Below are 21,309 nucleotides of genomic sequence, written 5' to 3'. Positions count from 1 at the left end.
GCCTCATTGCGCTTTAGTGGTCCAAAGTGCCCGCTAGAAATATTTTTAAAAGATGTAATTTGCTGGAAACCAGCTTTACGAGCAAAAAAAATGAGTATTTTTGACGTTAAATACCTCAAACTGCGTTGTCGATAATGAAGTTTAGAAACTGTACTCAGCTTTTCTGTAATACAATGTTCATTAGTTATTCTTTGTTAAATAATTGTTCAAGTACTGAGCTCTATCTCGTACACAATGGCCGCACTGAATTATCTCGCACAAGCGTTAAATAAGAACATGTATCGAGTTAAAAAAAAAAAAAAAAAAAACCTGCAAAGTCGGGAAAGACTGTCAAGAAGCCTAGCTCTCGTCTGCCTACCTGGGCAGACATTCGAAAGCGGCTGCGACGTAGCAATATCGGTCTAACCAACCATGCAGGGCAAATTAAAACACGTTCCAATGATCCCCAATTTGCCCCCTCCGACGGCCAGCTTGGCTTCTGCAGACGTTTCCTTCGCTGAGAATCCGCAGACACGCGGCTGTTCTGCTTGGTGGTGGCTGAAGAGGCGACCTCGGAGAGCGCACAATTCGTAATAACACGCCAAGGGCCTGAGACCGACGAAACCCGCCCCTAAAGCGGAAGGAAGCCGGCATGCGACCATTGACAGTGAGAGCCTCCATCTTTTCGTCGCCCTCAGAAAGAAACGTAAGCGAAACCTGCTGCAGCAATTACATGGCACCCAACCATGGGGGCTCCCCGATAGCGCTTCCTTCCTCTCCAACGAGATACGTGCTCTGGAAAGACCCCGCATAATCGCCACTCCCGATGCCGACTCGGAGAATACTTTTCCCGTCACACAGAGCGACAACAGCTTCATTCGTCGCGTAATAACGACAGCCAACAGCGAATCGCGCCTGCTACGAAGGAGGACATCGGCAACAGCGATTTATTGAACATGCGCAATCCAAATAGCAGCGCCCCTCGATATTCCCCGTTTTCTCCGCGACGAAAAAAAAAAAAAAATCCCCGGAAGCAACGAGGGTGGAGCAGCGAGCGGAACTTTTCAGATTTGGCCAGACGCCAGACTCGCGTTTCCGCATCCGCCTCGCGAAGCACTGCGCATTGGCAGCATGCAGCGGTCGTCGGACAGAAGCGATCCAAACTATACCACGCCATGCAAAGCATAGGGCAGTGAAAAAAGATTAAAGCTGCGTAGCAACCTCAAATTTGATCATCGCGTTGTAACTGCAACATTTCGAGCGTGTGCTCCCAATCAGCGGCACGTTAAGTTTACCTACGCTATTTACGCTCTTTCTTGGTTTCAGACTGTGCGCTTGCTCACACGAGCAAACGTATAAAGTGCGAAGGGACAGTCCGGTGGGGGACAAAAAGGAGCGGATTTACACTCCCCCCAGCAGAAGAGCGGTCGAAAGAGACGTCCAGAGATTAGAAAACGCGCGCCAGTCAGATGTGGGCTGCAGATGAACGGACGCAAGGCACGGATGCAGAACCGTGTTACGGCCCACATATATGCGCTCTTTCGAAAGGCTTCACTTTGAGACTGCATCCGGTACGAGAGCCTGTCACGCTGCGCAAAGCGTAAGCAGCGTTAACGGTACGGAAAATAAGAGCCGATGAAAGAATAATGAAAACGAACGAAGCTCGGCCAGCCGCTCCCGACACACTTATGCATCTGCCGAAGCGACATGGGAGTCAGGCGAGTGACTTGACAAAGAGAGCGGCTCCGAGGGAAAGAACGGTAGCACGCGCCAGGCGAGGAGCGCGGTATGAATAACAACGCAGCTCGGCGGCCTCTCGCGCCGGTCCACTGAGTGGATGACACACGAAGCATGAGAGACCGGTGCCGTGTTTTGCACACACAGCCGGCACGGGGAGTAATTTGAGTGACTAGACGAGAACAGGTATGCCTATCTTCATTTTGACAACGAAGCCGTGCGTAAATAAACGTGAAGGAATGACCACGACAGGCGCGACATCGGTCGCCCAGCTAGTTCCGCGCGACGCCGTCCCCATGCTCACGGATTCCCCTCATATAGGCTGCAGCCATCTTTTAGACACGTCTTTCTGTCCATAAAACGCATCTAACAAAAGTATAACATACTTCATTTCAATTTGTCTATAGACCATCCATAAACTAGTATCTATACCACCCTCAATTTCCTTTTGTTCATACGCAATCCACAGAAAAAAAAATATATACCGCCTGTATTTCCTTTTGGCCAGAGTGTCGCGAATTTTTCAGAAAGCTTAACAGCCTTTTATAAAATAACCTACCTACTTCTTAAAACACTTTTTTTTTTTTTTTTTTTTTGCTGATTGTACTTAAACTTCCTCATTCTAGTTTTGCCGTTTTTTTTGCCTCCACGCTGCGTGGAGCTATAAACCGCTTTCAGACCTAGCCTTCGGCAGCACTCCACTTTCGCCATGGAAGAAACGCGCATCATTCCGCTGGCACCACTGTCTCAAACGGGAGGCGTCGTGCTGCGTAAGAGCGGATTCCGGGGAGGTCACGCACAGGACGAAATATGGCCAGCGTAAAAATCGGGGTCACGGATCCGTCCCCTTTCGTGTCATCCGCTCGAACACAAGTCTGCTCTTACTGCGGCAAGCCAGAGTGCCTGGGCAAAGAGAGAAAATTGGCAGCAAAAGTGCGGGGAAACAATCTGCGGGGGCTAGCAGCGAAAGGAAGCCATTTACATACTTCGATCGGCTGCCGGCACAATGCATCCGGCGGCGGCTCAACGAAAGGACGGCCATCGAGAACAGGTCAGGTGCCAACGCCAGGCCAAAGGGCCCAGTTAAGACAACCGTCACGTCTGTAAACAAAGATGGCGGTCTGAACCAACGCGGGCGTGTAGGCGAAAACGCAGCATTCGAAACCAGCTCGCTTGTGCTGCAGTTCTTCCCTGATCGGCTCCTAGTTGGTAGGAAACGGTGGCTGCGGTGGGCGACAGGTTAAATGAAGACGAGAAAGATATAAAGAAATATGCCTACACTTCTCAACTTCCGGGACGATTGCTAGCGCATGCACGGACGACGCGTAGTCATGAGACCAACATTTTGACGCCTTTCACGCTTTCTCCAACCACCTTCATACCAGGGAACGTGGAATATTGCAAGAACCTTAAGTCATACTACTTAGAAAAAGGAAAACGCAATCTGCCTGTTCTTTGCAACTTCGCCGAGTGCGCTGCCAACTTCACTCACTCTATGCTGCTCGATGAAATGCTTGAGGCAGCAGTCGAGGTCTCGCTCCACAGGTAACGCATACGGAGGTCCGCAAGAATGCTATTATTTTGCGCTCTTGCCTTCGGGAGAGCTGCACAAGTGCATGCAGAAACTCTTTCCTCGAACGTCTAGCGAAAATTACGCTTCCCGTGCCAAGCCCGATATCTAAGACAAACTATAAAACATTTATTCGAGAACGCGTCTTATTCTGCTTGATCTGGTTCTGCTTACTTTGCGTCCCTGGAAGCCGATGACACTTTGGGACCTATACGTCATACTTATTCTCCTTGATCGGAGTGGCTTTTGGTGGTATACATGCAATTGTGTTCGGCAGGTTTTGTACGACCTTGAGAGAAAATTTTCTAAGAAATAACACAGCGTTTTTTTTTTTTTCCGAGATCTTAGTGACGTTTAACAGCTTTCTAGGACCGATAATAAAAGAACGTCACTCGATGAAGCTCGCGAGAGAGGAAAAATAGCAAAAACTACGCGTCGTGCTATTTTCCCAAGTCCGGAACTGCGTCGGCCACATAGCGCTTAGCGACTCGGTGTGACCGCTGAAGGTGACAGGCCGCCGCTATTGTGTCCTTTTCTGGCTGAATACTCGTTCGGACGGCAATGCGGCAGAGTGATGATTCGAAACCAGCGTGCTAAAGATATCAAACGGAATATCGCGTCTAAACTTGCGCTGAGCGCAGGACACAGCGCGTACGAACTGCAGGCGTTTATTCTAGCCTTATTCTTCGCACGCCCTAAGGAGCAACGCTAGCCACGTAGGCGCCCATCGTTCCCACCTTGAACAAGTGGAAACTGGTGCCATTTTCGTTTCTGTCTCTCTGCGCAGCTACAGTTTGCCCGAATATCGCAAATATATACGCTCGAAAAGAAGTGAACACGGCACGCCCGATGCGGACGGCTTTTGCAGCGAAAGTCACTGCTGTCGCCACCGCATCTCGGCAAAGAATGCAGCACCTCGTATAATGCCAGAGGAAGCGCCACAGCAACACTATGTTGCCAAAAGATGAAATTGCTATTCTCATTATACCGGGCCCCAGAAACACTTGAGCGAAATCGGCTTCCGGTAGCGCACGGCCACAAAATCCCGCCGCCAGCTAGCGTGGGAACCGGTGCTTTAGACAGTGCAAAAATGCCAGTTTTCACAACACCCAACCCGACGCACAAGGCTACGCAGCAGGTGTTCGGAGTGGGCAGCACTGAGATAAACCGTCCAAAGATACAACTTGACACAAAAGTTTTCGGGAGCCTCGAGGTCTTCCCCGTGTGCCGAGTGCGACGTGCAAGACCGTAATGTCTCACCAGAGAAGACGATTGTTTTTTTTTTTTCAAAATGAAAACTTTTTTTTTTTTTCAACTTCCGGTAAGCCCGCGCAAATCGAGGCTTCCATATATCTGTGCTAGCTTCCAATTGGGTGTGGCAGACAAGCGGCTGACTGCCGTGCAGCACATGTTGCGTAAAGAAGAAACATTGAAAGAAGCAATCTGAAAAATTACAAAATGGCCAGACCACTCGGTCCTGTCTCGTTTGCGTCAAGCCTGTTGCAAAAAAGACGCAAACAAATCGTCTTCCACAGAGCTCTCAATCGGCGACCGGGGGGAAAATGGTGTCCAGTATGATAGAACACGGTCCTAGATACGAGAAGCGGATCAATAGCAAGGAAAGACGGCACAGTTTCGCGAATGTGATAGGGCGGTTTGTCGAACGAGATCGTTTTTCTTTTCTCTCCCCGTTCCTTTGATCAAGGGAACGTCCCAATCATCGTTGAGCCAGCAATCAAGAAAAGCCGCTGCCGGTTCATGTATCTGGGGCACTCCAACACACCCATCCAAACAGATGTACAGCGCCCTCACTGTAAAGGACTCTGTTCGCCCTCCTGACTGGCCGCAGTTAAAGAAGAAATGTCACGTTAAAGTATCTGCGCAAAAACATGGTTATGTGCCGAGTGGGTGAGAGATGTTTCTGTACGAATGTTTGGTGCTGGCATCGCCGTCTAAGTACGGACGCAGATGGCAGTATGACCAAGCGAGAGTTACAATTAATCTACTTTTCCCTCAAAATTTTTGATGCACTGATCGTTTTCTGCAATGGGTAACGTTCTCAATAATCCATTTTTTTTATCTTTTGGTCGATTAGTGGTAATTTCTTTATGTTCGATTCCGAGAACAAGTTTTATTAACTGGCATAACTTCCAGAACTGACGCTAGTGCTAGCGCAAAATATTCTTTCTCATGGAGGGACGATGGTCGGGCTGCGTAACAGCCGCGCACGCAAGGATGTCCGGACATGGCAGGTCCGCATTGGACTATATACGTCTCGCGTGTCTGTCCCCGTAGATTGCGACCGACCACGAGGCACGAGAGGCTCTGCGTAAATGCAAGCTGGTGCGTGAGGCCTTCGTATGACTACGCCCTTCCTGAACGCTGGGAGAGTCTTCAGCTCCCATGTTTTCAGAAGGACACGTAAAAAAAAAACAAAAAAAAAAAAAAAAAAACCGATGAAGAACAACTGCTGGCGAAATTTAACAGCACATGAATTACAACAGACAACGGGCCATGTATGTCGCGCCTGCATCCCTTGCGCTAAAAAAAAAAAAAAAAGCAGGGGAAGGAAAACTACATAATAGTAATCTATTACTGTTTTGCAACTATCCAGCTGCAGCTATAACCGACCACTGAAATCAGAGTTCAAATGAAGTAAACACACGGAACCTTTTGCGAAGCACTTTCGCCACGTGTCGTTGCTGTGCCGGGGTACTGAAAAATGTTCCTTTCTTTGTAATTCCGTGCAGCCAGATACTTAGCGGTGCTTTACTGCCTACTATAATGAATTTATTCGATACGACCACATGACATCTGTGACCGGAGTGAAAGTAAGATTGGCCAGGCGCAAATTAGAAACTAGGAGGCTACGAGCGCTATCACAAGAAACACTCAAACACTCCGGAATCACACTCAAAGCGACGCGAGCCACTTAATGCGGACCGTGAAGAAAATAAGTATAAAAACTGCTTGCACCCTCTAAATAACAGTTACAGAGGACTGCACGCACGTAACACCAAGTGACCAGAACAAAGCGGCTGGGCGTTATGCAGAAGCGTTTCTCTTAACCAGGGCCGAGGACTTTTTCTGCTTCGGGACACCTTGCGACAACAAAAGCAAATGAGCATAGCCAAACCTTGCGGCGCAGGAAGTATAGTCTTGAAAGCATGCTTCAGCATAAGCATAGAACACCATGCAGAATTAAGCTAGTCTGGCAACAGTGAGGACCATTAATGACCGACCAAAGTATATGAGGCGTTCCACCGCCAAGAACTGTCTCCTGCACCGAAGGGAAATATCAGGTAAGGTTGACAGGTTACCCTCACGAGATAGAAATTACGTTGTTTTTATCGAAAAGACCTCTCTTACAGCCCCAAAAAATAGCCTAAATACCCGCGGCGCCAACACTGGTGGGTCCCTGCTGGTGTCATGAGTGACGTGAATATGAGAGCTCTAAAGAAACGCCATTTCATCGTTTCAATACGGTCGAAATACGAGGACAGCACAGCAGCGCGCGTAGTCAACAACGCTTAGTCCCATAATTTAAAAAAGCGCTAAGCAGGCGCCGGATAAAAAAGGCTAGACGCGAATACGAGCACCGAACCCTTCTGCGTGTGGACGATGAACGCAGCAAGTTCAGAGCAGCAAGCTGTATAGGCTTGCTATGTATAGGCGGTCGGTTCCGCTTTCACTTCAACCTTTCGAATCGGTTACTTCGCGCAGGCTGCGCGCGTGATGAAATCGCAAAATGCGATAGTCACACTTTTTATTTAGTTTAGTAGGCGCCCATGCGATGCGCACGCGCGCCGCTCTGTACGAAACGCCATGCGAGCTCGCGGTTTTCCCTGCGTTTTAATTTGCCCAGTGGAACAAGCGAATATGCTTTCGGATGCGCTGAATATCATCTGAGAACGACCACACGCATGCACGTCTTTTATGGCTTATTAAAACAAAAAGAAAAAAAAAAGCTTTCCAGCGCAGGTCATCATGTATGCAGTTACGCCAGGCGCCGGCAGAGTTTTGCGAGAAAAATCTGAATCAGTTCATGCGTGGTCCATATTATGCGTGTATTCCCTGCGGACTGCAGCTATATAGCCGGAAGACAGCAAACTATAGTTTGGCGGAACGTACCTTGATCTCTTTCCGCTTACAGACCACAGGAAGCAATTGACCAACCTTGAAATGGTAACGACGACCGCGTCAATGAGACGCAAACGCGCGCTATGCAACAGGGTGCGCGGCGGCAGAGGCCCACCGGTGTGACATATTTCCCTTCAGTTCCCTTTAACAATATAGCACTAGCTATGAACGCACATTTCCGAACACATACTTGCAGACTGCTTAGTTCTTGTCACAGAAGACAAAGTAAAGAGTTATAAATTCGCTCTACCGATGCTGAGGTTGTGGGGGGTTTTTTCTCGTTACGAAACGAACAACAAAACTGACAATGCAATAAACTTGTCCCAGTGATGCTGTTTCAGAAGCTGTCTGCAGCACTACGAAAGGCAAGGGCCAATGATGATTACGATTGTCTCGCCAGCGGCGGCGCAGGAAAGTAGGAACACAACATCGCCGTGCGCTCCCTCCAGACTAGCCTCTGCCTTTCATCACAATTAAATCAAAATTTGGGTCGGCTGCCGCATCGCCGATGCAAAAAAGCCTTTCGCGTTGGTGTTACCGGTGGCGCCACCCGTTTAATATCCGACGAAAGTAGTAGCTTCTGAAACAGCGTATAGGGAAGAAGGCGCACACTGACCTCCCAAATTCTATACACTAAGGCTATACACCCGCACTATCGCAGACAGTGCACAGAAGATAAGCTGACAGCACTGCTCTAAGCAGATCTTCGTGCCGCTGCGCACAATTGTGAATCTTGCAAACAGCAAACCTAAACCTCGCGAGAGGTTTAAGACTCCTGCTGTATCAAATGAGTGACGTCAATATGAGAGCTCTGAAGAGCTCTCATCGTTTCAATGGGCAACAATAGAACGCACCTTCGTCGACGTCGTTGCGCGCGGCGGCCTCGAGCAGCATGACGCTGGGGACGAAGTGCACCTTGTACTCGGGCGGCGGGGCGGCCGGCGACGAGGCCTTGCCCTTCTTGGCCTTCTGCAGCTCGCGCTCGTGCTGGCTCCACTTCTTGAGCTGCTGCTGGCGCCGCTTCTTGGCGTGCTTGAGCCGCTCCTGGGTGCTCATCTTCTCCACCACGCACATCTCGGTCACCAGCTCGCTATGTTCAGCCATGGTGAGCCGCCTGCACAGAGGAAGGAGGCTTTCAGCGATGCTACACTTCCTACAGTCGAGCCACGCTCGTTTAATGCCAACAAAAGGTGAAACTCGGATGAAACCAACGACCGTGGTCGCACCAGTCGGTTATATAATGTACACTCTCCGCCAAGTTGAAAAACGCCAGCGCGGAGGTGGTCCCTCAGCTCCAGAACCCTCTCTCTAGGAAAAACGAAACAATAAAAATGAGCGCTAAATCCGCTGTTGTTTAGTAGCAAACCGTGCAATTAGTGCTTGCGCGTAATCCACCTGGAAAAAGTGTCTAGAGTAGAACGACAAGTGTGCTAAGTGCAAAAAGGGGCCAGCGTTGAAAACTGCATTACTGCATACGGCCGGTGATCAATAATGAGAGCAATATGACAATGTTGAACACCGGTTACGAGGCAAGCCTTGATGGCCTACCTGGTCAAGGGACAATTGTGTCGTCTGCGCATTCGGGCCTCTGCTTTCTGCGCTGCTGCCATATATGCAGGCAGCGTCTAGCGGGCAGTGCGAACTAATGAAGGCTGAAATCAGACATTACCTGATGGTTTTCGGGTAATGTGCTAGTTCCCACCTGGTCATTAGGCCTAAGCATATTTCAGCGCAAACGTTGAGTCAAGGTCCTGGTAGCTGCGGGGGAGGAGGCCAACGTACTGCTGGAACAATGCACGCAGAGGTGGCACACACTGAGCGTTCTGCGTGGGCATGCATTGTGGTAGCTTCGTCGTTTTATAACTTGGTCGAAGGTAGAAGACGGCTTCTCGACCCTCTGCCAGTAGCCGTGCCCCACATGCTTACTGCGTCCCTAGAGTGGCTCTTTCGAAGGGAGGGTCTCGGCATGGAGCACATGACCGAGCTTGAGCGCTTAGAAAGCGGCTCGGTAGAGTCTACTTTCAAGGAACAGAAATGCACAACGCCATTTTTTTTTTTTAATTTAAACATAAACGCCGATTTTGTCTGACATGGTCTTTTTGGCAGCAACGGGGCAATTCCACTTATTACGAACTTCGGATACAACAAATGCGATCCGCGTGACCGTTAGGTTCGTTATAACTTACACGTGAGCTCGACTGTTAGGTATCATTGCGCCTTTGCGTTCACCCGAGTGCCAGCATTAGGAAAAAAAAAAAAAAAAGCACTGTGTTATCAAAACCAAAGTCCTACAGAGAGAGAGAATGTAAACTCTGAACCATAATCTGGTCGGGGAAATGGCTCTATATCCCCTATCGAGCAACCACGACAGCAAGGCAGGGAGATACTCAAAAAGGCAACAGCTCGAAACGAGAACGAGGTTATTCTAATGAGAAGAGCAACTTTCATTATAGCCGTATGACTATGTTCAGACGGATGACAACTGGTCATTGCTTCACTGACAAATCATTTTCTTACTTTACGGAATTGCCAATACACCGGACAAACATATCGGAGGCCGGCTGGCATCAGGAGACAGGAACATGGATTGATATACGAGCACGCTATGCGTGCTTCTGAAAGGCAATCAATCACAGCATCCTCAAAACAGATCATTTTTCATTTTGCAGGTTGCTGTGCATCAATAACGACCGCATGACCCCCCACCCCGCACGCACGCACAAAGAGAAAACCGCACGATGAATTATTCTCCCAAAAGCAGCGTTTTGTCTGCAAGATAACTCATTAAATAGGAACTGGGTGAATACATCCTCCGAGAGTCCTGCAACGTATTTGATTAACCCTTCCAAGCCAGTTGCCCCGCCGGGGTGGCGCAGTGGTTACGGCGCTCGACTACTGTTCCCAAGAAGGCGCGATTGAATGCCGGCCTCGGCGGCCGCTTTTCGGTGGAGGCGAAAAGCAAGGCGTCCGTGTGCTGTGCGATGCCAGTGCACGTTAAAGAACCCCAGTGGTCGAAACTTCCGGAGCCCTCCACTACGGCGTCTCTGAGATCGCTTTGGTTCGTTAAACCCCAAAACCCAACCCAACCATTTCAAGCCAGCGAATTTTCGCACGATCAGCGACTTCATCGCCTTATGCAGCTTTTTCACGGAACCACATATACGATGACATCCGGCGCAAATGCGGATGCTAAAGAATGGGCCCATGTGTTCATACAATGGCAGAGACCTTTCCAACATTGCTTCCTCTGAGCGTCACCATACTACTCGCTGGACTACGGTGGAAGCGGAAACGGCTTGCAGCAGTCCAGAAAGGAGGAGCTTAGATATCGCCCAATGGGAATGCCTACAGTGACTACAAAAGGCAAGAACTCGGCACACGAACCCTCAACCATGTCCCTGGGCGCAGAAATAGTTGCATGCGACAAAACTGGCTTCATTACCCTGAACATAATGGCCTGACCATAATTTAGGCTTAGGCCTGCAAAAAGACATGTACACGTACACATATATATATATATATATATATATATATATATATATATATATATATATATATATATATATATATATATATATATTCGACTCCTCAAGCGCAGACAGACTTTTGAATTCGAATAGCGAGGTCCCGCTATGCACCCTTCAAAGCTTGCTGTCACTTGGTCGCGAACAGCCAATGGCCGCTCAGAGGAGCTTCTTGCCGTGGTCTCGATGCGTCCACTAAATGCGAGAAAGCCCTGTTATCGAACTTTTCTCCTGAAAGCTCTAACTATGAATCTCTATGTTCTTGCTTCCTTTTCTACACATTGTGCTAATTCTTCACGTTTAGAAATTTGACCTAAATCAGCGTAAGAACGTGTCCGGGGAAAAAAAAAAAAATCGCCGCTTCAAGTTAAAAAGAAAAAAAAAATGTCAGCAAGTTTTTTCTAGCCTCGCGAGACGCTGACCCCCAAGGCCTACTAGCTATTTAGACTGAGGACACACAGAGAACGCAAGCTATATTTATAACTACCAACAGGTCAAAAGAATTTTACTTGAAATATATCACTAACTGTCATTCCATGGCCTCCTCGGCTTGTGTACTGCGCCAACTCCCTCCTCGCTTTCAACCACAACAACAAAGCGCCCAAGTATGAGAAGAGGGAGTCCTTTCTATAGAAAACTCGTTCTTGATCTTAGTGACCTCGGTGTATATAAGGCTTCAAAAATACTGCATTCACGTCCCCATTTCAGAACACCAGGTCTCAAAGGGCTTAAAAAAGCAATGGCGAGTGACCGGAAGTTGATGCAACAAATCAATGATGCGGAGCACAGCCGAACACGCCCAGTGCACAAGATACAGAGGCGTTAAGAGCAATAAAACAAAGAAGCGAGGACGTCTTCAGTTAAACAGCGATACCGAATTACCGACAGCATAACGTGATCAAGTAGCAGTTCTGTATCAGTGGGATTGAGGAAGACTGGTAAAAGGAAAGGAAACGGTCGAGCAAGTGGTACTTGAATGCTTCAAAACAGCAAAAAGCTATCTCGCACGTATTGCAATACTGAGAGCCCTACTGAGGGCACTTCACTGCCTAAAAGACCCGCGTCAGAGGTCATCACGTAAGGGGTGGGACATAAATAACCAAGGACAGGATTCACAAGCGGCCAGATCGGAGTAGCAACTTTGTTTCTCCTGCACCGTCTTCGAGCGGATTATAAGCCGTTACAAAAAGAGAAGAGGAGGCTAGCTAATTTTAACGGTACAAAAGCACGGTTAAGCGCGTTACAAGTCCAAACACAGCTTGACAGGAGGCGGGTTGCACTGGGTCGTCCCCATCCACACAGTCACGGTTTTTTCACCAGCTTAGCTGGAGTGAAGTCCAAGTGTTCCTCAGCAAGAAAACAGAACCTGGGCAAACGTCATTAAACTTGTATGGCACCGCACGAATGAGATTAACGCTAAAAGCGCCAGACACTCGACGTGAGTCTCTCCATCCAATCAACGGCGAAAAGGGGCCGTCCGTTCCCGCAAATTCTAGAAACCAAGCAGAAAGTTCCACACGTTCAGAGGACGACTAGCTGAGAGGCAGACAAGGATGGCACCACCAGCGGAAGTCAAGCCAGGAAGGAATAACAGAAAGAAAAAAAAAAGGAGGGGGGCGACTGCTTTGGAAATATCGACAGACTCGCTACACAAACCGGAAATGTCCCAAGACACGTCGTAGGCATGCGTCGAATTTCCGTACGCTGTTGAACTCGCAGCGCGCTAAAATTACGCAGCCAGCGCTCTTCCTGCTGCCACTTATCCCCCCCACGAGACCGGCCGATCCGCTCGGAAGACGACAGCAGAGAAGGAAAAAGCACGCTTCGGAGCAAACAAGGCGGAGTGGCCCTCGCAACTTCAGAAGTACCCTGTCCCGATAGCCAGGCGCTGCTCCGAGAGGACAAAGCAGCAGCGGGCCCAAAACAGTACTCCGTGGCGACACTCTTGCTCAAGACGTGTGGTTCTCGCGAGACTTTTTCTTTGTGTGTGTGTGTGTTATTATTCTTCACACGCTGGCGGACAAAAAAAAAACGTCCCTTTTGGCCCCCGTGAACAGTGCAGCTGCCTTCCGAGTGTTTCCATAAACAGACAAAACGGAAACATTCACAACATGGAAAAAATGACCAATGCAAGTGTCACAGTTTCCGAAAGCTCCGTCGGCGGCGGGTCGCGGCTATGCGCGCAAGTAGGGAAGCGCTCGATATGCCATCGACTTGCCCGATCAGATAGAGGAGATAACGCGCTTCCGACAACATGGGCCAAACTTCCGCTACTCTGTGCGCGACGAATGCAAGGTCAGTGCTCGCGAAGCGTCAAGACTGCGCCCCCAGAGCCACCGCGTATAAGAGGGCTGTTCAGTAAAGACTGACTTGAGTCTCTGAAAATTACTGATCAGGACTTTTATCACACTGTTCTACCGAAATGCACTTGGCCCACCATTTCTGCCATGCCTGGAAAACATGGGCCATTGTTTTTCTCCATCTGCTAGAAAGCCACCTACAAAGCCATGACTGCATTTTGCGCCTATCGAAATGACGTCCCTTTAGATTTGCCGTGGGGTACAAGTAGTAGTCGCAAGGACCAGGTCAGGACTGGGTGAGGGACAGCTGCAAAGTGTTTCCGAACTAGGAACCGGGCCACAGTGTTCGCAACGCGAGCCCTGGCGTTGCCATGGTGCTGTTTCCAATTTTCGGGCCTTTTTATTGAGATGTGATCCCTCACCAGCGTTTTCTTAACAATTCTGTAATACTCAGCATTCACTGCCTGGCCTCTAGGAAATGCACTGGTGCGGACCGCTCTTTTGTGGTCAAAGATGTCTTCATTATTACACTGTTTGCAGACATTTGCGTATTTGCCTTCAGAGGTAGAGTCTGCCCCCTTTCCAACCTAGTTACGGCTTTGACACTTCATCTCTGGGTCATACCAACGTCTCGTCAGCAGCAAGGATGGTCTTCCAACAGTTCTCACCTTACTCGTCTAGGAACCGCTTCCAAACGAGACAAACGTCTAGACGGTTTTGTTTCTGCACTGGCGTACAGATTCTTGACATGTAGAGGTGTCTCAAAGTTTTGCGAATGCTTCCTACTCGAATATCGAAGTTTGTGCAAGTTGCCAGACAGTAAGGCATCCATCAATCTTGATCACTACAGCCGCAGCGTTGGTTTCCTCAGATACGGCAGTAAGAGATGCTCCATCGCCTCCTTGCTCTCTTTGAAGTCATTGAACCACCGAAGACAAGTTGCACGAGGCATGACGTACCAAATGCTAGCCTCAAGTCAGCATATCGCTCTGCCTTTTTAAGCTGCCCACAAAACTGCGTTGCTCTGCAAAGTCGACGTAGGTGACTCAACCTTGGAGCACTTGGAGGCGATGAAATACTATCGCCGGCCTGAATGAATATTGTCAGCAGGGTCCATCGGAATCTGCCAATACCCCGATCGCAAGTCAACCGAAGAGAAATAAGACGCAGAGAAATGGCAATCTAACGCATCGTCGATGCGCAGGAGAGGGTACACATACTTTTTAGTGATCGAGTTGAGGCGACGGTAGTCGATACAGAACCTCATATTCTATTTTTTTTTTACCAGTATCACGGGAGCAGCGTACTCCTGAATTACACCCCTGTTCAACGTGTCTTTAACTTGCTCGGTGATCACCTTGCGCTCTGAAGGCGACACGCGGTACGGCTTTTGGCAGATCGGTTGGGCAGATCCCATGTCAATCCTGTGGAGTGCGCGCGACAGCGGAAAACGTTGCGAGCCGTCGGACTGCGCGAAATCAAAGACGGGTAGGTGCTGGGACAAGAGGTTCTTCAATATCTGTCGTTGTGCGGTGTTCAACGACGCGCTGATCATCGGAAGAAGCTTTACGTCAGCAGGTGAGTTAGTAGCGGGGTTGTCTAGGGAAGGAGTAACGACAGCTACACAATTCGGGAAAGTCGCGCTACATGAAGCTAGCTTGGAGCCCGATGGAAAAATAATTGGTCCCAGTGACCAATTTATAGTCCACAGTCCGGTACGGCCCTCTTTCACGCAAACCAAACAACGCGGCACTAACATATTTTTCTTGACGCACTGTAAATTAAGAGGCGCCACAGTAGCCACAAAAGTGTCGTTAATAGCACGGAAGCAGGACACCTGGATGCACACTGCAGAATGTGGCGGTACGACGACTTCATCACACACACACAAAACGTCTTCATAATTTGACGTCTCTTCCAAAAGTTCACGGGGAAGAGAACCATGCACTAACATAGCTCTCCCGTTCGACAATGAACTGTAGCGCCGCACATACGCAGGAAGTCAATTCCCAAGATTACATCATGTGTAGATCGGGGCAGTACTGCAAACTCCGCCGGAAATACTGTGCCCCCCAAAGGCACTTTAACGCTGCACACCCCAACCGGATACAATAACTCTCCACTTACTCCATAAAAATTAGCAGTTCTGTCCCAAGCAAACATAGATTTGTTCTTCAAAAGGTTCTTAAAATCTAAACTCATTACTGAAACAGTAGCACCAGTGTCTACCAACGCCATCGTTGGCAAACCATCAACAAGCACATTAACCTTGTTATTAACCATGCACACAGACGAAGGAATAATAGGTAGCAGTGCACATTGTCCAGCTACCTCACCTCCATTGGCCGCGCTGGCTAGTTTTCCTGCATTGGTGGCGGAGATCGGCGCCGTGGAGACGGGGAACGGCGCATACGAAATGACGGAGGCGGTGTCACACTGCGGTCAGACGCTGGAGAATGGCTGCGGAGCCCTTCGTTTTGAAAACGACCCCTCCGGGAGGGATGTTCTGGCCGATAGGTGTCGATGTAGAGCTGGACGGTGCGTCGGTTCGATGCCGTCGGGGGATTCCTGAACGATGCGCGCCGATTGCAGTAGCGGGAAATATGACCCGCAACATCACAGCGGTAGCTCACACGGGAATAGACCGATCAAAAAGCGGAGCTTCATTGGACTATTGCAAGGTAGGACGCGACGAATATTTAAATGTAGGTTCCGGGTCGACGTTTCCCGCTGTAGGCGCGGCGTACGGTTGGAGTAGGACCCTGCGCTGATGGTAAGAGGACTGCTGGTAAATCTGGTTAGGCCTTGGTCGCGTTGTGTCCAGGTCTTCGCGGCAGGCGAAGTCGGTGTCATTGACTGGTGTATAGCTAGCTGGACGGTGTGGTGGGCAGGTACGTGCATGGGCTGGAAAAACATATGCTTCACCCGCGAAGCCAGAGGGCCGGGTAAGCAGGTCCCGTCGCGAAATTTCATCCCTAACAATTTCACGAATGGCGCACAGGAGACTTTGGAATGGATATTCTTCGACGCTGGCTAAGGTAGTGACATTTACCAGCCGCCCAAACTTCGGTGTAATGCGGCGTCCCTTACAAAAATCCCATATCTGCTCCAGATATGGAACATATGCTGCCAGATACAAATATATAAGGCAGCAAATAAGACCTTATCTGGACCAGATAAGGTCATATATGCGCAAAATGTTGCCCTTATATGGCTCAGATTTGGCCATATCATGCAACATATAATCCATATCTGAACGGGTGACGGGACCTTATATGGCTTGATCAGGGGCATATATGGTATCCTGGCGACCTTATGTGGCCTGATAAAGGGCATATATGGCATCATCATGACCTTATATAGACAGACCAGGGCCATATGACTGGCATCAACATGACTTTATATTACCTCATCGGGGCCTTAATTATGTACGCGCCATAGTGATTGTATATTAGCAATATATGGCTTTCGTCTACCTTCTGCAAATATCCAATATTGGCATCATGTGGTCAAGCTTCAATTTTTCTACACTCAGCATTGTCTGCATGCTTAGTGTTAATTGTATCCAATTTAGAAAATAGCTACGACTCCTAATATTTCAAATATTCTGCAGATTTCGCTGCACTATAATTATTATACCATGTGTTCCTTAATCCAGGAGGGCGCTGGGTTATGGCTACATGCTCCTCTTTCCGTCTACTAACTCGCATTTTCATTTAAAATGCGGCGGCAGTCCGGTGCACAAACTCATGGTCGGTTGAGTTGAGCGATTCAAAATATCAAGAAAATGATGGCAGTTAAGTATACGGCCCCCTCCGAGCTGTCTAGACGGTGACTCACCCTCAGAGACAGCTGGCGGTTGCTACGTGGAGGGCCGCACTGGCTAGACAGTGACTCCTTTCCCGCGTTCCCCTCTTCCCTCTCAAACAGCGGCGGCCCCTGCGTCGCGGGCTCGCATTTCATCGCTCCTCCTCGCTGCCACGCTCTATACCGCGTAGGCCGCGAGCTCTCCGTTTTGTGTGTGCTTGCTTCTTTCCCCTCCCCCTTTCAACTCCGTGCGCCTAAGCACTTGTCTCGTTCCTTTCGCGGTGGCAGACATCGGAGTTCGGTGCGGCTGGCGGGCGTGGTGCATGTTGTGTATGCTGGTGTGTGTGTGCCAGCGCCTGTTCGCTATTAGCTGTGTGCATGTAACAAAAATGCGACAGCAAACCTACAAGAGCTTCAGTCTGACTGTCGGCACAGGGGAAATTACTGTGTCCCACTGCGGGTGGAAGCTGCCTCCCCAGCCTTGGCAGCGAACCTGATAGTCGATTGAGCTTTTCGAGGCTTCTGCCCTGGGTGGCCCGGCCAAATCTTCACCATTGCGTCGGATCGCACCCTCATCGTGCCGCCTCATCTTCACGCCCGATCACCAAAACCGTGAGCGTGATCGAGACTTCTTGTCGGGAACTAGCACTTGCCAGCCTCAGGATATTGTTCACTTTATTATTTTGATGGAAAAATTTTCCAATCAGTAAACTGGATGGTAATTGCCAGTATGTGATATTTTTCCGTACATTTCGTTGCTAATTTGTCTTTCACTCCAGCGATTTTAACCAATTTCAGTGGGTGGATAGGGTCCTTCGTTGTTTATTATTATTATTTGCACTACCTAAGTAGCTTCATGCTTGATTTGGTTTAGAGGCAGAGCTGTCGCTGTCATGACAAATGCCATCAGACATGCTTTTTTCTTTGTTTTCTCTCTTAATTTCAAAAGCAACCACGAGTTAGGCGCGTTCGCTAATTTTGCACTGCAGTCTCTGCTTAAGGTAACACCAGTACTTCCTGACAGCCTATATGTACTTTGCTAAGGTTTAGGTATTATCAGCAGTACCAGCAGTGTGTGTTTTATCGCCCTACGGTTTAGCGGTACCTTTTCCGGGTATCGACAAACCTTTAAATCTTTTTTCAATAGTCTAGTTCGATTATTAGCCGTTTATTTTATTAGCTTCGCAACTAAACCAGCTCAAACTAAAAGCATTTACTGGTTAAAGCTCTGTGCGTAAAAGAGTCAAATAAAAATGTAATATCTAATTTAATAGGTTAAGGTCTTTCACTTTAGCTTCTCGTGTAGACATTATTCTGTTCAGATATCCCATTAGTTTGTTACAGTATCGCGCCTAAATGAGTAGAATCTCAATATTTACTAACGGATGAGCATGTCTTTCACCCTCGGTATACACACGTAATTAAGGCCCGTCTTTGGGCGATTCCATATAGGCAGGGAAAAAAGAAAACCTGTGGTTTCAAAGCTATTTTCCTGTAAGGTTTGAAATAAAAGGGGAAATTCAGGTTTCCCTTGGCAAACGTGATTGAGCGCGCGTTTACCTGGAATACTGAAATTGTCTTGTGTGTGTTGTAATAAAGTGTTATGTTGATATGCAGATATATAGATCTATAGTTCAAAACCTACATGCCATGCGGGCTAGATCTTTAAATCAGGAATTGGGTTAAGGCATATCTGACCAGATATGCTTTATCTGGTACTCGAAATCAGGAATTGGGCAGATCAGGCATATACAACCAGATATGCCTTATCTGGTACACGAAATCAGGAACTGGGCAGATATGCCTTATCTGGCCTAGATCTGTCCTAATATACCATATCTGCCCAATTCCTGATATACCTGATCTGGATTTTTTATAAGTCCAGATATGGCATTTCCCCTTGAGGGCCTCGAATGTCCGGCAGTGTTGAATAACGTCGGTGACCGAATTCAAGATGTCTGGCAATGAGGAAGCGGTAGACGTCTTCCGCAATGCCCTTGAGCAGAAGGCCTTGTCTTCCTCGGTCATCCGACTGTCAACGCGTTCTTGCATAATTTCAGTACTGCCTCGATGTATGTGGTGCAAGTCTCACCTGCTGTCTGAGCTCTCTGAGCAAGCGTCTGCTCGGCCTGCGTCCACTTTGCAGTTAGATCGCCAAAACATTCTTTGGTAGCTCCTACAAAGCCCTCCCATGTGGTCAGAGAGTCTTCGTGGTTCTCGTACCACATCAAGGAGGTCTGCGTCAAGACGAATACCACATTCGCGAGTTTCGGCACCGAATCCCAGCGGTTGAAGCGGCTCACACGTTCAAAACGAGCGAGCCACTCATCACCATTTTTTTATTTTTTTTAAGTAATAACAGCGCGGAGACGGAGGACAAGGAAGAAGACAACACCTGCGCTGACTATCAACTGCAGTTTATTAGAAAGAAACACGCAAAATATACTCTTTTCACAACCAATAACGCATGTGCGACACCAATCGCCAAACAGATACCTCAGTCTTTTGAATGAAGATAGATTAGTTCAGTCATGAACAGATACAGAAGGGGTGCTTACACAGGAATCATGATTTTTATGAATATGAAATGCTTCACTGATTTCCCTTGTTAGTTTATCTTTGTGTTTGTACATAATTCATGTTTCATTAAAAAGGGGAACACATGAATTTCTAGAACAATTCAGTTGGTTGTTAAGCAGACAGTTCCTGTAGTGCAGAGCAAGATTTGAGGATGGGGCGCCCTTCAATGAAGTGTTGTGGTCACGTAAGCGGGTATTTAAGCACCTTCCCGTTTGACCTATGTAGGTCTTCCCGCATGTAAAAGGCACTTCATACACAACTCCTTCTGCGCAACCGACAAACCTCAAGTCATGCTTTATCTGGCACCCTCTTTTCATTTTTCTTTGTTTCTTTTCATCTTCCCTAGATTTGCTTCAACCATGGCGCATATTTTTCCCAGCTTTTTGGGGGCAGAAAAAAGAACATCTACTCCATATCTGCTACCTGCTTGCTTCAAACGGTGAGACATTTGGTGAATATACGGCAGGACTGCCGTATATTCACAGGTTCAAAGACTAAGAACAGCGGGGTTTCCGGATGATACCATAGTTCTTGCATGCAGCAAGATACTAAAAAGGATGAAATCGTGCGGTAGACAAGAATCACCTCAGCATTCCCAAAAACAGAAAAATAAAATTGCAGTCCTGCCGTATATTCACCAAATGTCTCACCGTTTGAAGCAAGTAGGTAGCAGATATGGAGTAGATGTTCTTTTTTCTGCCCCCAAAAAGCTGGGGAAAATATGCGCCATTGTTGAAGCAAAATCTAGGGAAGATGAAAAGAAACAAAGAAAAATGAAAAGAGGGTGCCAGATAAAGCATGACTTGAGGTTTGTCGGTTGCGCAGAAGGAGTTGTGTATGAAGTGCCTTTTACATGCGGGAAGACCTACATAGGTCAAACGGGAAGGTGCTTAAATACCCGCTTACGTGACCACAACACTTCATTGAAGGGCGCCCCATCCTCAAATCTTGCTCTGCACTACAGGAACTGTCTGCTTAACAACCAACTGAATTGTTCTAGAAATTCATGTGTTCCCCTTTTTAATGAAACATGAATTCTGTACAAACACAAAGATAAACTAACAAGGGAAATCAGTGAAGCATTTCATATTCATAAAAATCATGATTCCTGTGTAAGCACCCCTTCTGTATCTGTTCATGACTGAACTAATCTATCTTGATTCAAAAGACTGAGGTATCTGTTTGGCGATTGGTGTCGCACATGCGTTATTGGTTGTGAAAAGAGTATATTTTGCGTGTTTCTTTCTAATAAACTGCAGTTGATAGTCAGCGCAGGTGTTGTCTTCTTCCTTGTCCTTCGTCTCCGCGCTGTTATTACTTAAAAATATGTACCAACTAGCTCAACTTTCCGTGTTATTGAACTCATCACCATCTTTCTCTGCTTGACCGGCAAAAGAACGAGGCTCTCGAAACGGTAGCGTCGCGTTTGAGGCAGTGGGTGGTACATCACCAGACGGGGAAGGAATGCTTCGCGTTGATGTTCGGGACTGCTCAGTTGTCTGCTGCATTCTCAAAGGAATTGGAGGAAGACCAGCGAGGCGACGGCTCCGGCGAGGCTCCAGCGGTTGAGGATGCGTCGTGAGGGTATTCGTACCCAGCGCCTGCCACCAAGTTGTTACGACGGGGATTTAACGTCGGAGCGCTGCACAGTTCGAGGAGGCAGAGAACTCAA

At 48.1% G+C, this 21,309-nt stretch overlaps 1 protein-coding gene across 7 annotated transcripts in view; it reads right to left on the bottom strand.

The window, feature by feature from the left end:
* The window catches only part of MYPT-75D (Myosin phosphatase targeting subunit 75D), a 218,730-nt gene that overhangs the window by 83,615 nt on the left and 113,806 nt on the right, over positions 1-21,309 (bottom strand). For all 7 annotated transcript variants that reach the window (XM_084589721.1, XM_084589718.1, XM_084589719.1 and 4 more), the window contains one exon: positions 8,281-8,540. In XM_084589721.1, the coding sequence (XP_084445847.1) occupies positions 8,281-8,530 (250 nt within the window). In that variant the 5' untranslated portion in view covers positions 8,531-8,540. The remainder of the gene's footprint in view (positions 1-8,280; positions 8,541-21,309) is intronic.

The sequence above is a fragment of the Amblyomma maculatum genome, chromosome 1 (assembly GCF_055883805.1).
Source record: "Amblyomma maculatum isolate TAMU_Amacu chromosome 1, ASM5588380v1, whole genome shotgun sequence".
Lineage (NCBI taxonomy): Eukaryota > Metazoa > Arthropoda > Arachnida > Ixodida > Ixodidae > Amblyomma > Amblyomma maculatum.
Note: the sequence above shows the minus strand (reverse complement) of the source record. Positions and strands in the feature narration are given on the sequence as shown.